At 58.5% G+C, this 17,003-nt stretch overlaps 1 protein-coding gene across 4 annotated transcripts in view; it reads left to right on the top strand.

Moving 5' to 3' along the window:
- Positions 1-1,881: 1,881 nt before the first annotated feature.
- KSR2 (kinase suppressor of ras 2) overlaps positions 1,882-17,003 on the top strand; it is a 76,905-nt gene continuing 61,783 nt past the window's right edge. For 3 of the 4 annotated variants that reach the window (XM_085076180.1, XM_085076178.1, XM_085076181.1), the window contains exons 1-4: positions 1,883-2,086; positions 8,087-8,227; positions 8,761-8,911; positions 15,920-16,418. In XM_085076180.1, coding sequence (XP_084932306.1) covers positions 1,910-2,086; positions 8,087-8,227; positions 8,761-8,911; positions 15,920-16,418 — 968 coding nt within the window. In that variant the 5' untranslated portion in view covers positions 1,883-1,909. Of the gene's footprint in view, positions 2,087-8,086; positions 8,228-8,760; positions 8,912-15,919; positions 16,419-17,003 lie in introns of all 4 variants that reach the window. The other variant, XM_085076179.1, reaches the window with a different exon arrangement.

Below are 17,003 nucleotides of genomic sequence, written 5' to 3'. Positions count from 1 at the left end.
GGTATCCTTCCCTTCCCTTCCCTTCCCTTCCCTTCCCTTCCCTTCCCTTCCCTTCCCGGTGCTGGTCAGCTCCTGCCATCATTTCCCATCCCGAGGGTCCCTCTGAGTTCCCTTCACAGCCAGCCTTGGGGATGAGCCTGGAAATGAAAAGTCCTGATTTAAAAAAAAAAAAAGGAAAAAACCCCAGATTTCCAGCTTTTTTAGCTATATCCCAACTCGGAGGGAGTCGACCACTGTGAGCACGGATGGTTTCATTTGGATAAAGCCTTCGGAAATTTGATTTGTGCTCTCCCAGAGCTGAGAGGGACTGGGATGGGGATGCCAGCTGGGAATAAAGTCACATATCCGGAGGCAGGGAGGTCACGGCTGCACCTGGGGCAGGCAGAGGGTCTGGGAGCATCATCCTGGCTTTGTCTCTCTGGAATAATTCCCGAGTGTTGGCCAGGCTTTGCCCCAGAGCCCCCCATTTCCATTCCCCATCTTTGCACCAAGCCTCCTGGTGCCCCATTTGCCCCCCATTTCCTCAGGTCCCCTACATCCCCCCAGCTCCTCCACTATCCCCCCGATGCCCCACACCTCTCCCCATTTCCAGCCCCTCCTCATTTCCCCAGGTCTCCCTATTGCACCAGCCCCCGCCATGCCCCAGCCCCCCCTTTCCCCATTGCCCCCCATTTCCCCAGACCCCCCATTTCAACTCCCCCTCATTCTCCCTGCCTCCCAGTGCAGCATCCCCCCCTTCACCCCTGGTACTCCCCACGTTCCCATTCCCGGGGAAGAGAGGGATGAGGATGAGCATGGGAAGGTCTAAGGGGATGGGGATGGAGGGATAGTGGGAGAGAGGGGAAAGATGGGAGGGGATGGGGATGGGAGTGTGGGGAAGGGAATGGGGGATGGATGGGGTTGGGGATTGGGAAGGTGATGGGGCATTCTTATGAGGATGGGGAGCCGTGGGGATAGGGGGGATGGAGGTGATGGGGTTGGGAGGAGGATGAGGATGTGGCCATGTTGAGGAGGGTAGAGAGATGTAGGGGTGGGAAGAATGGGGAGAAAGGGGTGAGTGGTGATGACAATGGGGGTGTTGAGGAAGTGGGGATGGGGGGTGGATGGGGACAGGGAGAAAGTGCTGGGGATGATGGGGCTGGGAGTGGGCTGGGGGTGATGAGGATGGGGGAGCTGATGAGGATGGGGAGGTGATGATGAGGATGGGGAGGTGTGGATATGGGGGGCTCGGGGGGATGGAGGTGATGGGGTTGGGGATGATAAGGATGGGAAGGTGTTGATGATGAGGACAGTGATGTGTGTGTGTGGGGGCGGCTCGGGGTGATGGGGCTGGGGGTGATAAGGATGGAGGTTGTTGATAAGGTTGGGGTTGATTATAGCGATGGGATGTTGATAAGGTTGTGGGGGTGTTGGTGATGATGTGGGGGTGATGCTGAGGATAGCGGGATGTTGATAAGGTTGGGGCGTGATGATGAGGATGGGGGATGTTGGTTATGATGTGGGGGTGATGATGAGGATGGGGGGATGTTGATAAGGTTGGGGGGTGTTGGTGATGCTGAGGACGGTGATGTGTTGCTGCGGGGGCGATGCGGATGCCGCGAAGCTGCCGGGGCCGGGGGTGCCGGGCCGGGGGTGTGCGGGGGTTCCCGCGCGGAGCGGCGCGCAGCGAGCGCGGCCCCGCGGAGCCGGAGCGCGCCGCCCCCGCCCCCGCCCCGCCGCGCCCGGGGGGGGGGGTAGCGGCGGCGGCGCCGCGCTGACGGCTCGGTGGGCACCGCGATGCTGCGGGCCGCGGCCGAGCGGGGCTGAGCGGCGGCGGGGGCCGGCGAGCGGAGCCGAGGGAAGGGGGGGCCGCGGCGGCGGCGGGCGGAGGGGAGGGCGGGCGGGCGGGGAGGGGGGGGGGCGGCGAGCGATGGATGAGGACAACATGACGAGGAGCGAGGAGCAGGAGCTGAGTCTGCAGAAGGCGCTGCAGCAGTGCGAGCTGGTCCAGAACATGATCGACATCAGCATCTCCAACCTGGAGGGGCTCCGCACCAAGTGCGCCGCCTCCAACGACCTCACGCAGAAGGAGATCCGCACCCTGGAGGTACGGGCCCGCCGACCCCCCCCGACATCAACACCCCCCATCACTCCCCCCACCCCCCCCGGGCCGCGGCGGGTTCCCCCGCGGCGCTGCGGTGCGCCCGAGTGAGGCTGCGCGCTCTGCAGGTGGCCCCGAGGTGGGTCCGGGACCACCGAACGCTCCTGCCGGGAGTCACCGGGGGCGCCGGCCCCGGCCGCAGCCCGCCGGTATCCCCCCGGTGTCCCCCCGGCATCCCCCGGCCCGGCCGCGTCCCTCCCCCGGCTCCCACCGCCCCTGCAGGCGGCACTCCCGGCCCACCTGCATCCCTCCCGCCGCGCTGCATCCCCCGGCCCGGCCGAATCCCTTCCTCCACGCTCCTGCTCCAGCCGGGCTGCATCCCTTCTGCTGGGCTGCATCCCCTCCGCCCACCTGCATCCCTGCTGCCTGGCTCCATCCCTTTCCCTGGACTGCATCCCCTCGGCCCACCTGCATCCCATCCACTGCGCTGGATCCCCTTGGCCCACCTGCATGCCTGCTGGGAGGCTGCAACTCACGGGCCTGGCTGCATCCCTTCCACCGGGCAGCGTCCCCTCAGCCCACCTGCATCCCTTCCACGGGGCTGCATCCCCTCAGCCCACCTGCATCCCTCTGGCCCACCTGCATCCCTCTGGCCCACCTGCATCCCTGCCAATCCACCTGCATCCCTCCCACCAGGCAGCATCCACCCGGCCTGGCTGCCTTCTCCCCTCCCCACTCCAAGGGGATGAGGTTCCCCTCGGAGTGTGCTGAGCCCCAGCTGGAGTGAATTTATGGTTCAGTGGGAGGTCGGGGGGCTGGGATGGGCAGAGAATGGCCAGGGATTCCCAGGGCTGAGTGGGATCCCTGCAGCTGGCACAGAGTGAGGAGAAGCGAGGCCATGACCCTGGGGAGACGCCGGCGGGGCCATGCTGGTGCTGTGGGGGTGGCTGACGCGGAGCTGGGGCTGTGGGTGGGAGGATTGCGGAGCCTGATCCCACTCAGGCCTTTTGGCTGGTTCTGGAGCTCCTCTGTGGGGCAGCTTTTGGCTCTGGACCATGATTGGAACACCTTGTCCTGATGCTTTTGCTCCCCAAGTTCCCAAGTGCCATGGGAGCAAGTGGGGCATCACCACAGCACTGCTGTGCCACTCCTGGGGTGTCTCTGGGTTTGGGGTGCAGCTCCCTGCTCTGCATCCCAACTTGGGCTCGTTCCTGCTCCCATCCTGCTGTCACCTCCCCTTGATCCAAGCCCTGTCCCATTCCAGCTCTCTGTGCTGTGGGCTTAGCCTGGTGCTGTTGGTCCTGGAGCGACCTCAGGAGAGGGATAACAAGTGGTTTTGGGGTGGGTGAGAGACTTTCTGGGAGGCAGGCAGGCTGGAAATCCCCAGGAGAACCTACCAGGAGGTGCAGGACTGCAGGAGCTCATCCCACGTGGAGTGATGGCCTTTTCTCCCTCCCACGGACACGGAGGGGAGCAGGGGAGCGTGGGGAAACCATTCCTGGTGGGATTCTCCTTCCCAGCATCCTGGTGTCACCAGGGCAGCTCAGAGGGGGCTGGATGAAGGGTTTGGAGGTTTTGGGGGGATGCCATCCTACAAATGCTCACAGGGAAGCAACTCTCCAGCCCCTGTGGATCACACTGTGCCAGCCAGGCAGGGAGCCTTGGCATTGCCATCCCTAAAACACTCCCAAAGCTTGGGATGTTCCAGCCTTGGAAATCCCTGCTGACACTCTCCTGTTGTTTTTCACCTCGAAACCAGGGTGATTCCCACAAGGGGAGTGAATCCAGGGCCAGATTCCTGATGCCAGCCCTGGCTCCTGTTGTTGTCCTGGGTTGCCACCAGCGTCAGCAGGAGCTGAGCTTGGCCCTGAGTCCCCAAGTCCCCGAGGCTCTGTGGCCCTGAGGCCCTGCTGCCACCAGCACGTCCCAAGGACATGACACAGACTCTGAGGCCTCGCTCAGCACCTCTTCCCTTCCCATCTGGTGGCAGTAGGACCTGGCCAAGGTGGCTCTAAAGGGAATGGTGACCTGGGATGTGGCACTGGGGACAGTGCCCAGCCCCTGTGTCAGCGTGAGCCTGGAATAAAATGGGTGAATGCATGGTTTTTTTGTTAATCTTCATAGGCTAAAGCCTGATATTGCTGGATTAATAGAAGTTTTTCCCTTCTTTGTTTTGGTTTTAGACAACCTTGAGGCAGATATGAGCTCCCATCCTGCTGCATCCCGCCATGCAGTATTTTTTGGGATGGGTACAGCCTGGCTCCAGTGGCAATCCTTGGTGCTGAGAGGCTTTTGGGGCTTGTTTGTGTTTTGGGACAGACTCCAGTGGGAGACAAGGCAGTGGCTGGGATAAAACACCTGGAGTGGGAATTGAGACTGGTTTGCTTCCTATGGGACAACATCCAGAGGGATCTGAGAGTTCACCCCCCACCCCTGTCTGGGCTGTGGGGTTTTATCCCCCAATCCAAGTTGGGGTTTAGGCTCTAAATTTGGGTTTGGGGGTGTAAATATGGATGCAGGGTGCTGTGTTTGGTGGAGTTTGGGAACAACAGAAAGAAAAACTGCTTGGTGCTGGGTGACATTCCTGGCTGTCCCATGGTTAAACTCCCACCCAATGCCAAAGTGTGGGTCCCCAAAACCCAGTGGATGGCTCCAAGGATAACCCCAGGATCAACACTTCCCCCTCCCTGGGCTGCCGTGCTCCTGCCAGGAATGGGGAACCCTCCCAAGGTACCTTGAGGTGTGAGCACAACAGGGGTGAGAAGAGGCTCTGTGGGAAGAGCTGTGGCCATTCCCAAACTTCCACAGGCTGTGGAGATGCTGTCCCAGCACTGGGATTTGCCCAGAGAAGCTGTGGCTGCCCCTGAATCCCTGGAAGTGTTCCAGGCCAGGTTGGAACAGGGCTTGGAGAATCCTGGGATAGTGGAAGGTGTCCCTGCCCATGGATGAGCTGGATGAACTTTAAGATCCTTCTGATCCAAACCATTCCATGATTTTATGATTTTCACTGCCTGGTGTGTGGATTCTCTTGTGTCTCACACCAGGGGTGAGCACAGCACACTTAACTGGGGCTGGATCCTCCCGGGATGCTGGATGGAGACATTTGGGCTCCTGTATTCCCAGCAAAAACCCCAGGGATCATTTAGGATTGCCTGATATAAAGGGTGTACAGAGCCAGAGACAGCACACGAGCCCAGCAGGGCCGTGGGAGAGCCCTGAGAGGGAAACCAGAGCCATGGCAAGGAATTCCCCAGCCCCAGGCTGCTCCAGGTGCCTCTGGAATAACGAGCCCCTTGGTGGGAGCTGGGAAGAGTTGCTCTGGTCATGGAAAAGGATATTTAGGGGTGCAGAGCAACCTCCCCACTTCATGGCATGAAGGCATGATGGGATGGGATGGGATGGGATGGGATGGGATGGGATGGGATGGGATGGGATGGAATGGGATGGGATGGATGGGATGGGATGGGATGGGATGGGATGGGATGGGATGGGATGGATGGGATGTGCATTCCCTGCGGCTCACCGGCTGCCAGGTGGATGAACTTCCCCCTCCCGGATTTTCCGCCGCCTGTCCCGGTCTCCAGGCAGGGCCGCCGCTGTCGCCATCCCGGCTGACGTCAGGGAACCCATTCCAGGGGGGAACAGCCGCCCTGCCGCTCCTTGGAGACCGGCTGGGAGCCTGCTGGGCTTGGGATGAGCCGCAGGGAAATTCCCGCTCGGGGGGATGGGAAGGGGATGGAAATCCAGCGCCTGCCCTGGGTGATCCCAACCCCTCGCCGTGCTGGGGTCACCCAAGGTCCCGTGGGGTGACGTGGAGAGGGGACATCGCTCCAGTGCCAGCACCCACTCCCGGGGCAGGAGGGACGTGGTTTTCCAAGGGGCTGGGGATTCCCGGCGGGAAGGGGATCCTCGTGGTTTCACCCCTTTATATCAGAGCATTTCCCCCTCTGCTGCTGAAGGGAAGTTACTGGATCCCCCAGCAGCATCCCCAGCTGGACCAGCACAAATTCCAGCCGCAGGAAGGGAGGGATCCGCGGCATTCTGACCCCTCTCCTTGTGCCCCCTGCCTTATCCCAGGTGGGGAAACTGAGGCACGGAGGGGCAGAGCGAGGTTGTGCCACAGCAGGAACGCAGCATTTCCCACATTTGCTCCATGCCGGGATGAGCAGGGGGCAGAGCAGCTCCGCAGCCGCGGGATGGAGCTTTCCCTGCGGGATGGGGTCATCTCCATCCCTTTCCAGCCCCAGCCCCATCCCTTCTTTTGGATCCTACAGAGGGTTTTTGGGCTGGTTTTTCCCTGGCTGGAGCAGATCCATGGTCCAGAGCACCTAGGGGTCCCAGCGGGATCCTCTTTCGGGCTAAAAATGCCTCCTCCTGTCGCTCAAGGGCTGTGGGGGTGAATTTCCCACACCCGGAAATTAAAATTCCTCCATTTCTCCCACCCTTTCCCCAGTCTCATCTCACCTCTGCCTGGTGGCGATGGGAGCTGCCCTGTCCCCAGCTCTGTCCCCACCCCAGGCCCCTGATTTTGGCACTGGTGATGCCATGGTGGCTCAGACATCACCTTTATTCCCCTTTTGGGATCCCACCTGGAGAGGCAGAATAGAGAACAGGCTGGGGGGCAGGGTGTGGATTTTTTAGGAATTTTTTCCCGGTGTTTTGCTGCAGCTGTGTCCGTGTCACGGCATTTTTCGGGAGGCAGGAGCTGCCTCCGGCTGTGTTCAAGGTGCCTGGGGCTGGTTCAGCTCCAAGCGCCTGCAGCAGGTTTGGGATGTGAGATCCAGGCTGATCCTTAAACCTTTGATTGTCTGTTTTGGGAGTGTTTTTCCTTAAAAATCAACCCTGCAGGTGAGGCAGGGCTCTGCAGAGCTGAGGGGTCCCTGCAGCCCCCCGCGTCAGTGACTTTGCTGTTTCTGCCTCACTTTCGGGGCTCAGTTTTCAGCAATCAATCCCTGGCAGCCAGGTCGGGATGAGGAGAAGCTCCCAGGGGGGGTGACAACCCAGTCCCCAGCTCCTGGCAGGGCTGCCACCCCCCTGGGGGGTGATTTTGGGGGTGATGCCAACCCCTGTGGCCATCACCACGAGGAAAAGGACCGGGAAAGATGGGAAAACTCCCAAATCCCACGCGAGGGGAGGTTGATGAGGTTCTCCCCTCATCTCATCTCTCCACCCCAAAGCATCCCATATTTTCTCCATCTATTTTTGGGGCGCGCAGGAGCAGAGGCACAGCACCATCTAGTGCTGCCGGCGCCGGGGAATCACCCAGCTGGAAAAGCAGGAGCAGGAAATCCCAGCAGCTTCCCAGCCCTGCTCTATATTCCCGGGAAAGGAGGGCAGGCGCTCCGCAGCTTTATTTTGGGAGCCGCCGGGCTGCGGCTGGGAACGGCTTTGGCCTCGGGGTGGGAGGATTTGGGATCTTGGGATGATCGAGAGGAGGGCTGGAGGTACAAAGGAGCAGGGAGAAGGGATGGCTCTGGGAGAAGGAAGGAGGGAGCAAGATTTGGGTTGGTGAGGGGGGAATGAGGGGAAAATGCCACATTCCAGCCTTGGAATGTGATGCTGTGGTCCCCTTGTAGGGTTTTTGTGGGGTTCAGAGAGGGGGCTGTGTCTGCTGGGGGTGCCTTGGCCCTGAGGCTGGCAATAAAAGAGGGAGAAGTGTCCTTTGGGGAATAAAAGTGGGGAAAGTGTCCTGTGGACAGCGCTGGGATGGGGCAGTGTTCGTGGGAAAAGTGGTGCCTGTCCCCCTGTCCTCCTCAAACCCCCCAGCAGGGTGCAAAGGGCTGCCCACACCCTGAGAGAGACCCCAGAGCTGGGCTGGGGATGAAGGAGCCAAGAAAAGGCTTTTTTGGGGAGGGAATTTCCCTCTTTGTTCACCAAAATTGGATGCTCTCAGCTGCAGGAGCTCAGCAGGGAGTGTTTTGGGGCAGAATTTTGGGACGGGGCAGAGGGAGAACTGCACCCCAGCTTCCAGCGGGGATCCCATGAGGGTTTTTCCCTGTTTTCCAGAGCAAACTGGTGAAGTATTTCAGCCGGCAGCTGTCCTGCAAGAGGAAGGTGGCCCTGCAGGAGCGCAACGCCAAGCTGGAGGGATTCCCCCAACTCCTGCACTGGTTCCGCATCGTCGACATCCGCAAGGAGGTGATGGAGGTACGGGCTGGGCATTCCCACCCGGAAAAGGGAGGGCTCTGCTGTGGGGTTTGCCCAGGAGTTTGTGGATTTTTGATCCCACCCCGCTGGTGTTCCCAGGGAAGGGGACATCCCTCTTGTCCCCATCCCTGTGTCCTTCTGCCACGTCTTGGGCTGCTGGGTGTGGTGAGCGGGTGGCACCCAAAGGTGATCCCACCTCCAGGGAAAAGGGAATTCTGTAATGAAGCTGCCAGTTCTGCGTGTTCCCAAGGCAGGGATGGGTTTTTCTGGTGTTATATCGACATATCCTGAGTCTGGATCTTCCTGGGTCTGGAAATACCTGAAACTGTAGAAAAAACTGGAGATAAAACTCAAGTTCCTCCAGGTTTTCTTGGAGATTCAGGTGGAAACGGGATAGTTTTGGGTCTGTGACCCCAAGAGTATGGATTCTCACTGGTGTGCCCTGAGGTTTGGAGGATGCTGCAGGGTAGTTGATTCTTCCTCCCTCATTCCTGGCCCATTCCTCCCTCATTCCTGACCAATCCCTCCCCCAGGAAATCGCCCCCGGGCAGCTGAGCCTGGAGGATCTGTTGGACATGACGGATGACCAGGTCTGTGCCACGGTGGAGAAGTTTGGGGCCAACAGTGAGGAGTGTGCCCGGCTGAACGCCTCCCTGTCCTGCCTCCGCAGCGTCCACAAGTCCGGTGAGTCTCCTCTGTCCCCTCAGGCTGGCTGGGGTGGGTGGCACTGTCGTGTTGCGGTGACACCAGAGTGTGGCTTTAATGGAGACTTTGGCGAGTATTTTGCCTGGGTTGCAGAGCTCCTGCATCCCTGGGGCTGCCTGGGAACCATTCCTTGAACAGAACATCTTGGAGCTGCACTGGGAGAAGGATTTGGGGCTGGTGGGTGTGCTGGGACCCCAAAGCCCCCATTCCCTGGGCTGATTCCACAGTGTGGGCAGCAGGGGAGGGGAGATTCTGCCCCTCTGCCCTGCTCAGGTGAGACATCACCTGCAGAGCTGCTCCAGCCCTGGGGCCAACAGCACAGGAAGGACATGGAGCTGCTGGAGAGAGTCCAGAGGAGGCCACAGAGATGCTCCAAAGGCTGGAGCCCCTCTGCTCTGGAGCCAGGCTGGGAGAGCTGGGGGTGTTCACCTGGAGAAGAGAAGCTCCAGGGAGACCTCAGAGCCCTTCCAGTGCCTAAAGGGGCTCCAGGAGAGCTGGAGAGGGACTGGGGACAAGGGCTGGAGGGACAGGACACAGGGAATGGCTTTAAGCTGCAAGACAGTAGATTTAGATGGGATATTGGGAAGGAATTGTTCCCTGGGAGGGTGGGCAGGCCCTGGCACAGGGTGCCCAGAGAAGCTGTGGCTGCCCCTGGATCCCTGGCAGTGTCCAAGGCCAGGCTGGATACTGGGGCTTGGAGCAGCCTGGGACAGTGGAAGGTGTCCCTGCCCATGGCAGGGGTGGGATGAGAAGAAGGCTCCTCCAAATCCAAACCATTCCATGATTCTCACAGCGTCCTCTGACCTGCAAGAGCTCAGCCAGGAGGCTCAGGGGGAAGCCCTGAGACTCGGCAGCTCCAGCATCGCTTCCCGGCTGGCTCAGAGCAGAACTCCCCATTCCCAGAGCCCTTCCAGGGGATGCCGCAGCCCTGCCTGCCTTTCCCGGGGCTGTGCGGTGCGGGCTGTGCGGATCCCCGGGCGGTGGCAGCAGAGCTCCGCTGTTCCATCGCCGCACGGAGCTGCTCCGGCTGTAGCCGCGGCGGCAGAGCGGGGCAGGGGCAGCCAGTGCCCGGGGAGCGGCGGGGGCTGGGCAGGGCTGTCCCAGCTGAGCCTTGATGGGGCACAGCAGAGTCGTTCAGGTTGGAAAAGGTCTTTTAAAGCGAGTCCAGCCATTGCCCAGCGCTGCCAAGGCGACCACTGACCATGTCCCCAAGTGCCACATTCACATGGCTGTTAAATCCCTGCAGGGATGGGGACTGCAGCACTGCCCTGGGCAGCTGTGCCAGGGCTGGACAGCCCTTTCAGTGAAGGAGTTTTCCCCAAATTCCAACCTGCCCCTCCCTGGCCCAGCCTGAGGCTGTTCCCTCTCCTCCTGTCCCTGTTCCCTGGCAGCACAGCCTGACCCCCCCAGCTGTCCCCTCCTGTCAGCAGTTGTGCAGAGCCACAAGGTCCCCCTGAGCCTCCTTTTCTCCAGGCTGAGCTCCTTTCCCAGCTCCCTCAGCCTCTCCTGGGGCTCCAGCCCCTTCCCAGCTCCATTCCCTTCCCTGGACACCTCCAGCACCCCCTGGCACAGCCCATCCCCGTGGATGGCATCGCAGAAATGGTGCCAGGTCAGGGGAGGACACTGGGGAGCAGCAAACCCCTGGGATTTGGGGATTCCAGACCTCTCTGCCTGGCTCCTGTCCACTCCAGAGAGTTTCCTCCAGCAGAGCTGCATCCCTGGGGCTGGGGGGCTGGGAATGAACCCTGCTGGATTTTTGTCTGGGCTTTGCAGATTCAGAGCAGCTTTTGGGGACAGTGGGGACAATGCTGGTGATGTGACATGGCATCCATGAGGGGCAGCCCTGGGGGACCAGCAGTGTCCCCATAGCCTGGCATGTCCCAGAGGGATCCCAGCTCCTGCCTGAAGAGATCTTGGCCACTTCTAGGAGTTCTGGATATCGGAGCCTTTCCAGGCTTCCCACATGGCTCACTCAGAGTGGCAGTGCCACCTCACGCTGGGGACAGTGGCGTGGGACCCCTCCCAGTGCAGCGAGGCGGGGCTGGCTGAGCCCAGCCTGCCACTCCCTAGGGAGCATCCCTCCCACTCCAACTCCCTAAATCCAGCTCCTGCCCTGCTTCCCGTTGGCATTTCCATGCAGTCTCCCTGCTATTTGAGGAAGGGCGGCGGTGCTTCCCTGGGAGCCCCGGGAAGGCTCTCAGCTGCTCTTTGTTTAAACACCTCTGACTTTTAAAGGCTGCTCCAAACAAATCCCGCTCTCCCCCTCTGCCCCTCGGCCCAGGGAATTCCCTGCTTTGGAAAATCCACCTTGGCCTTTGGCTCGGCAGCTGCAGCGAAGTTGCTTTGGTTCCTCCGGAGTTTTCCAGCTGGTGGAGATGGAAGTACCGGAGGTCTGTGGGATGCTGCTGCTCCATTTGCTCCTTAATGGGGCAGCTGATGGGGCTGCCAGCATTCCCGGTGGTCCATTGGATCCCAGCGGGAGAGAGCTTCCCGCTAGCCAGGCAGGGAGTGTTTGTCTTTCCCAGCGCTCCGTTTAACTCCATCCATCATCCCGCTGCTGCTCCCGGCGGGAGCTGCTGCTCCATCCCTTCGGATGCTGCCGTGCCAATCCTGCCCTGCCGGGGCTGGAGGATCGGGATCCTTGGAATTGCCAGCTGGCGTGGCTCTGTGCCGTGCTGGAGATGTGTTGTCCCATGGACGACACAAACCTTGGGGACAGGGAGGTGACAGGCAGAGCCCTGAGGGATGCAGGAGCTCCCAGGTGGTGGAGGAGACCAAATCTCGCCAAATTTCTCGAGGATTTGGGTGTGGGAAGCTCCACCTGGGGTGGCAGATGGGCTCCCTGTTCCCTCTCTGCCAAGTCAAATGGCTGCATCGCAGGAATTCCCCGTTTTTGTCCCCTGGGGAGCAGGAGCACAGTCCCTGCCCATCTCCTTCTGGCAGGGAGCTGGGAATACTGGGATTTCTGGCCAGGGAGGGGCGGGATATTCCCTGGATGCCTTGGACTGAGCACGTGGGGTGGGAGCAGATCGTCCCACCCAGCCAGGCCAGCTCCGAGATTCCCTATGATCCTGGCAGTGTATTTTGGAGGGATGTGGGATTGGGATGGGCAGAACAGCACTGCTGCGACCTTGGGAATGTCCCCTGGGCTGGTGGGGACTGAGCAGTGATGGGGTTGTGGCTTTGGGATGCACTGAGGGAATGGTGTGCTGCCTCCATCCCTCCATCCATCCATCCATCCATCCATCCATCCATCCATCCATCCCTCCATCCATCCATCCTTCCATCCATCCATCCCTCAGACAGACTCCAGGGATTCTGGCTCTGTGGCTCCATGGCAGTGAGGTTGGCACAGCCCCGAGGAGCCGCCTGGGAGTTCCTGGGATTGGGGTTGAAAAGCATCCCGGGATGGCAGCAATGCTCTCTTGGGATGCAGTGCTGGGATTTTAGATCCACTGGAATATGACAAACCCCCCAAAGCAGCCCCAGATGCACCAACCGCCTCAGAAGTGCCTTTTAATCAGCATTTTATCTGCATTTTATCTCCTCGTAAAGCAAGAGATTGTCCTCATCCTAAAAACCTAATTAATGACCAAGTTGCATCCTCCTTAAAAGCTGAAATTCCTTGGCAGGAGCCGCAGTGGCCGATTCCGAGACGCCAGGATTTGTATTCATAAAGCAGGAACGAGGCTCAGGATTAACCTTTCCCATCCATCTTTATTTATTGAGTCGTTAATTAGAAGCCTCTAATTTCCCAGGCCGCTCCTGCCTGGGCGGGGAGCTGGAGGCTGTTTCATGGAGATGGATTTTGCCAGGATGGGCTTGGAAAAGGAGACTCTTCCCAAGCCTTGGGGCAGCAGGGAAAACCCCAGAGCATCCCATAAATCAAACAGAGTGGGGAATCCATATGAACCCCCCTGCTTTGTTGTGTTAACAAGGCTGGGTTGGATTTTCCTTGGATGTGGATCCTCGGGAGTGGGGTTTTATTATCGGGTTTGATCTCGGAGTGGGATTAATTTAATATTAAATCCGAGCGGAGCGGGGCTGCTGTGGCTCCGGGAGTTGATGGGGTGTGACTGCTGAGGGATGTGCAGAGGTTATTAAGTATCCTGCGGGGAAAAACGAGCAGGAATGGAATATTTATGAGCCCTGGGAATGCTGAGGGTGCCTTGGGGACAGCGTGGGGTCAGGCAGGGCCGGGAGCAGAGAGAGAAAATCAGGAACAATCCCAGTTTTGGGGAGAATTTGGGAGCTGTGCTGGTGTGGTGGAGAGGAGGGAAGAGTTGACCTTCCTGGTATCCCCATGTCGCCGAGCTGGGCAATTCCAGAGTCTGTTCCAGAGGGTGCTGTGCTGGGACCGTGGGGATTCCCAAAAACCTGTGAGCATTCCAAAATCTCCAGTTTGGCCACCTGGGAGCAGCTTTTGGGAAGGGAAGGAGCACTCGGAGCATCCCCAAGGAGCAGCTGGGATGCAGGGCTGCTCCCGTGGGAACATCCAGTGATTCCCAGCCTTTTATTTGAAGGCAAACAGAGCAAACCTTGCTCTTTGCTGTTTGGGACAGGTGGAAAAGAGGTGGAATTTCCCCACCTCTGGATCTCTGAGCTGCCTCCCAGCTCTTCCCAGGAGCTTGTTTTCCTGTTGGTTTTTAATGGAGCAGTTTGGGAAAAGCTTCCCTGACGAAGTGGGGTGGAGGGAGGGATCCGAGGGGATTCATAAATTCAAATTCATCCAGAGGGAACATCCACAGGGAGAGGAGAGGAGAGATGACCCGTGGGATTGGGGGGTGGCCGTGACTGACACCCCAAAAAATGATTAACATTTGGGATGTAAACAAAACAACAACGTTTGGACGAACAATCAAATCAGGCAGCCAATTTGAGGGAAAACTTGGCAAAGGGGACTTTTTCCCTCTGCACCAGCTCTTCCCGTGGTTTTCCAGCTGGGAATCGGAGCAGCAACACCCAGGGGAGCGCCGGGAACCTGCCAGCCTTTCACAGGCTTCGCAGCAAGAGGAGCTTTGGGATATTCCTGTTGGTTTTTCCCTGTTCAGCGCATTCCCGGTTTAAGCTGATCCCATCGAGCGCAGTGCCTCCTTCCCGCTCGGAATTATGTTTTCCCGGCTTTTCCTGTGTGTTTTTAGCCCGGACCGGGGGTTGGTTTTGTTCCCTGGGACGCGGGGACAGGGGTGGCATCGGGGACATCTTCATCCCATCTTCATTAACGCCGCTAATTAGCGCCGGGCCGGCTCGGGGTTATGCAAATCAACCCGAGGGAAGCGGCCAATGGGAAGCGCGAGATTTGCATAGGAGCGTGGTGATTTGCATACGCCGAGTTAGTAATTTTAATTGATAACATTTTTACTGCTTCTATTTATTTTTGCTCCTTCTTTATTCTAATTAATTTCTTTTATTTTTTAGCGTTATTAATATTCTTAGTTTTACTTTTATTTTAATTTCTTATTCATTTCCTTTAATTATTTTTAATTTAAAACATTTCAATTCTTATTTTATTTTTACTTATTTATTCTACTGTATTTATTCTACTTTTATTCTACCTTTATTTCTCATTAATTCTAATGAATTGCTTTTAATTTGTAATACTTTTAATGATTATTTTCTACTTTTATTCTTTCATCGATAAATTTTATTTTTACTGTAAATTTTTAAATATTTTACAATTTTCCCGCAATATTTATTGTTATTTTTAAAAACATTTTGCAGTTATTTTGGGTTTTAACATTTTAAAAAAATTTACATTATTTTGGAATTTTTTCTCCTTTATTTCGATGCTCCTCTCCGAGAAAATGATTCCATCAAACTCCTCATCCCCCATCCTCCACCCCCTCACTCGATGCTTTCTTTCAACCCAAACCTTTCATTTCCCAAGCCTTTTCCTCCTTTCCTTTTCCTCTGGAGCTTGAACCAAAACATTCCCATGAAAAGGCTGGAGCGAGGGGAGAGGATCCAATTAGCAACCCCAACAGGGAGTGGGAAGGAGCTGGAAACTGAGATTTGGGGGGTTTGTTGGATTTCCTTGATGGGGGTGATCAAAAGGCCTCAGTCAGGGGACCTTGAACTGGCATCAAGGACCAGATTCCACTTGGATCATCCTCGGGATGCTCTGAAGGTGCTGCCGGCAGCTCTTTGGATAATTAGGGGTGGAGAGGAGCCTCTGTTAATTGCAGCCCCCTCGTTATGCAAGTGGCACAAGGAGGGGGTGAGATGGGGCATCAGCCTGGGCCAGCTGAGGGGTGTCCCTTCCCTGAGGAGTGTCACCATCCCTGAGGAGTGTCACCATCCCTGATGGGTGTCACCATCCCTGAGGAGTGTCACCATCCCTGAGGAGTGTCACCATCCCTGATGGGTGTCACCATCCCTGAGGAGTGTCACCATCCCTGATGGGTGTCACCATCCCTGAGGAGTGTCACCATGCCTGACGGGTGTCACCATCCCTGACGGGTGTCACCATCCCAGTGCCACCGTTTGGGGTGGCAGGGGCAGCTGCTGATGTTGGGGGACATGTGGGGACACCTCCACCTCTGCAAATCCCTCGCTTGGAGTGCTGAGGCTGGAGTGAGCTCTCCAGAGAAGCTGTGGCTGCTCCTGGATCCCTGGCAGTGTCCAAGGCTGGGTTGGACAAGGCTTGGAGCAGCCTGGGACAGTGGAAGGTGTCCCTGCCCATGGAAACAAGATGATCCTTAAGTTCCCTTCCCACCCAAACCATTCCACGATTCTGTGATTCTCTGGTGGCACTGCATCCCAGCAAGAAGTGTCTCTGTCATGGAATCCTGGAACAGTTTGGGTGGGAAGGGACTGTAAGGATCATCTCATTCCGTGTTCAAGGACACCTTCCACTATCCCAGGCTGCTCCAATCCCCATCCAACCCTCGAACCCTTCCAGGGATCCAGGGACCTTTAACCCCTCCAGGGCTGGGTAGGGAATTCCTACTGCCCCACCGCATGTCCCTGTCTCTGTGCCCTGTCCAGGCGGGAGCCTCTCCAAGCAGGACTGGACCATCCAGTGGCCGAGCACGGAGCCGGGCAAGGAGAACAGCCCTGGCTGCCCCGCCGAGCAGAGCCCCTGGGGCAGGACGCACCTCAGCCCCAAGGTCCAGCCCAAGTGTGGGCAGCACCACTGCCACGCCGCCTCGTCCCACGGCCCCATGTACACGCACGTGGACCGCCTGACCGTGGAGGGCCACCCGGGGCTGTGCCCACCCCTCGAGTCCGGCCACCGCTCCCTGCCGCCGTCCCCCCGGCAGCGCCACGCCGCGCACACCCCCCCGCGCACCCCCAACATCGTCACCACCATGACGCCGCCGGGGACGCCGCCCGTGCGCCGCAGGAACAAACTGAAGCCCCCCGGGACGCCCCCGCCCTCGTCGCGGAAGCTGATCCACCTCATCCCGGGATTCACGGCGCTGCACCGCAGCAAATCCCACGAGTTCCAGCTGGGCCACCGCGTGGATGAGGCGCACACCCCCAAGTAAGTGGCTCCCCCGGGCTGCTGGTGCGTGTTGGGGGGATAAACCTCATCCCGGCGCCTTGGACAAAGGGCTCTTATCCCTAAATGTCGGTGTTTCGTTTGGAGGTTTCATGTGGAAAATCCTTTTTGCGGCTCCTTTCAGAGGGGATGTTGTGGGATGGTGGCAGCGCTGCTCCCCCAGGACCTCATTTTGGGGCTGCAGGGTGGATTGGGAGCACCCAGGGGCTCCAGGAGCGTTGGCTGGCAAAGCCCTGACGTGCTGGAATGTGGGATGGGAAGGCTGGACGGTAGGATTTTCCAGCTACTTCTGAGAATAGCCGTGAGAACTGCGAGGCGGGGAGCGAGTGCGCGCTGGAGCGAGATGGGAATAATCATCTTCCAGCTGGGAAGTGGATCTATGGATTCATAAATCCCATGGGGAGCACAGTTTATATTCTGGGAGCCCTCGGTCTCTCCACGGCCGGCGGTGCTCGGAGCAGCTCTGCAGGCTCTGCCACACTCCCGCTTCTCCTGCTCTGCTGTCCCGGGGCCGGCAGAGGATGCTGCTGTGCAGGGAAAGAATTCCCTGGCACCGCCGCGCTCCTT

The sequence above is a fragment of the Lichenostomus cassidix genome, chromosome 15 (assembly GCF_008360975.1).
Source record: "Lichenostomus cassidix isolate B80296 chromosome 15, HeHo_3.0, whole genome shotgun sequence".
In the NCBI taxonomy this organism is placed as follows: domain Eukaryota; kingdom Metazoa; phylum Chordata; class Aves; order Passeriformes; family Meliphagidae; genus Lichenostomus; species Lichenostomus cassidix.
The sequence above is the reverse complement of the archived record's forward strand: the minus strand, read 5'-3'. Positions and strand labels throughout refer to the sequence as shown.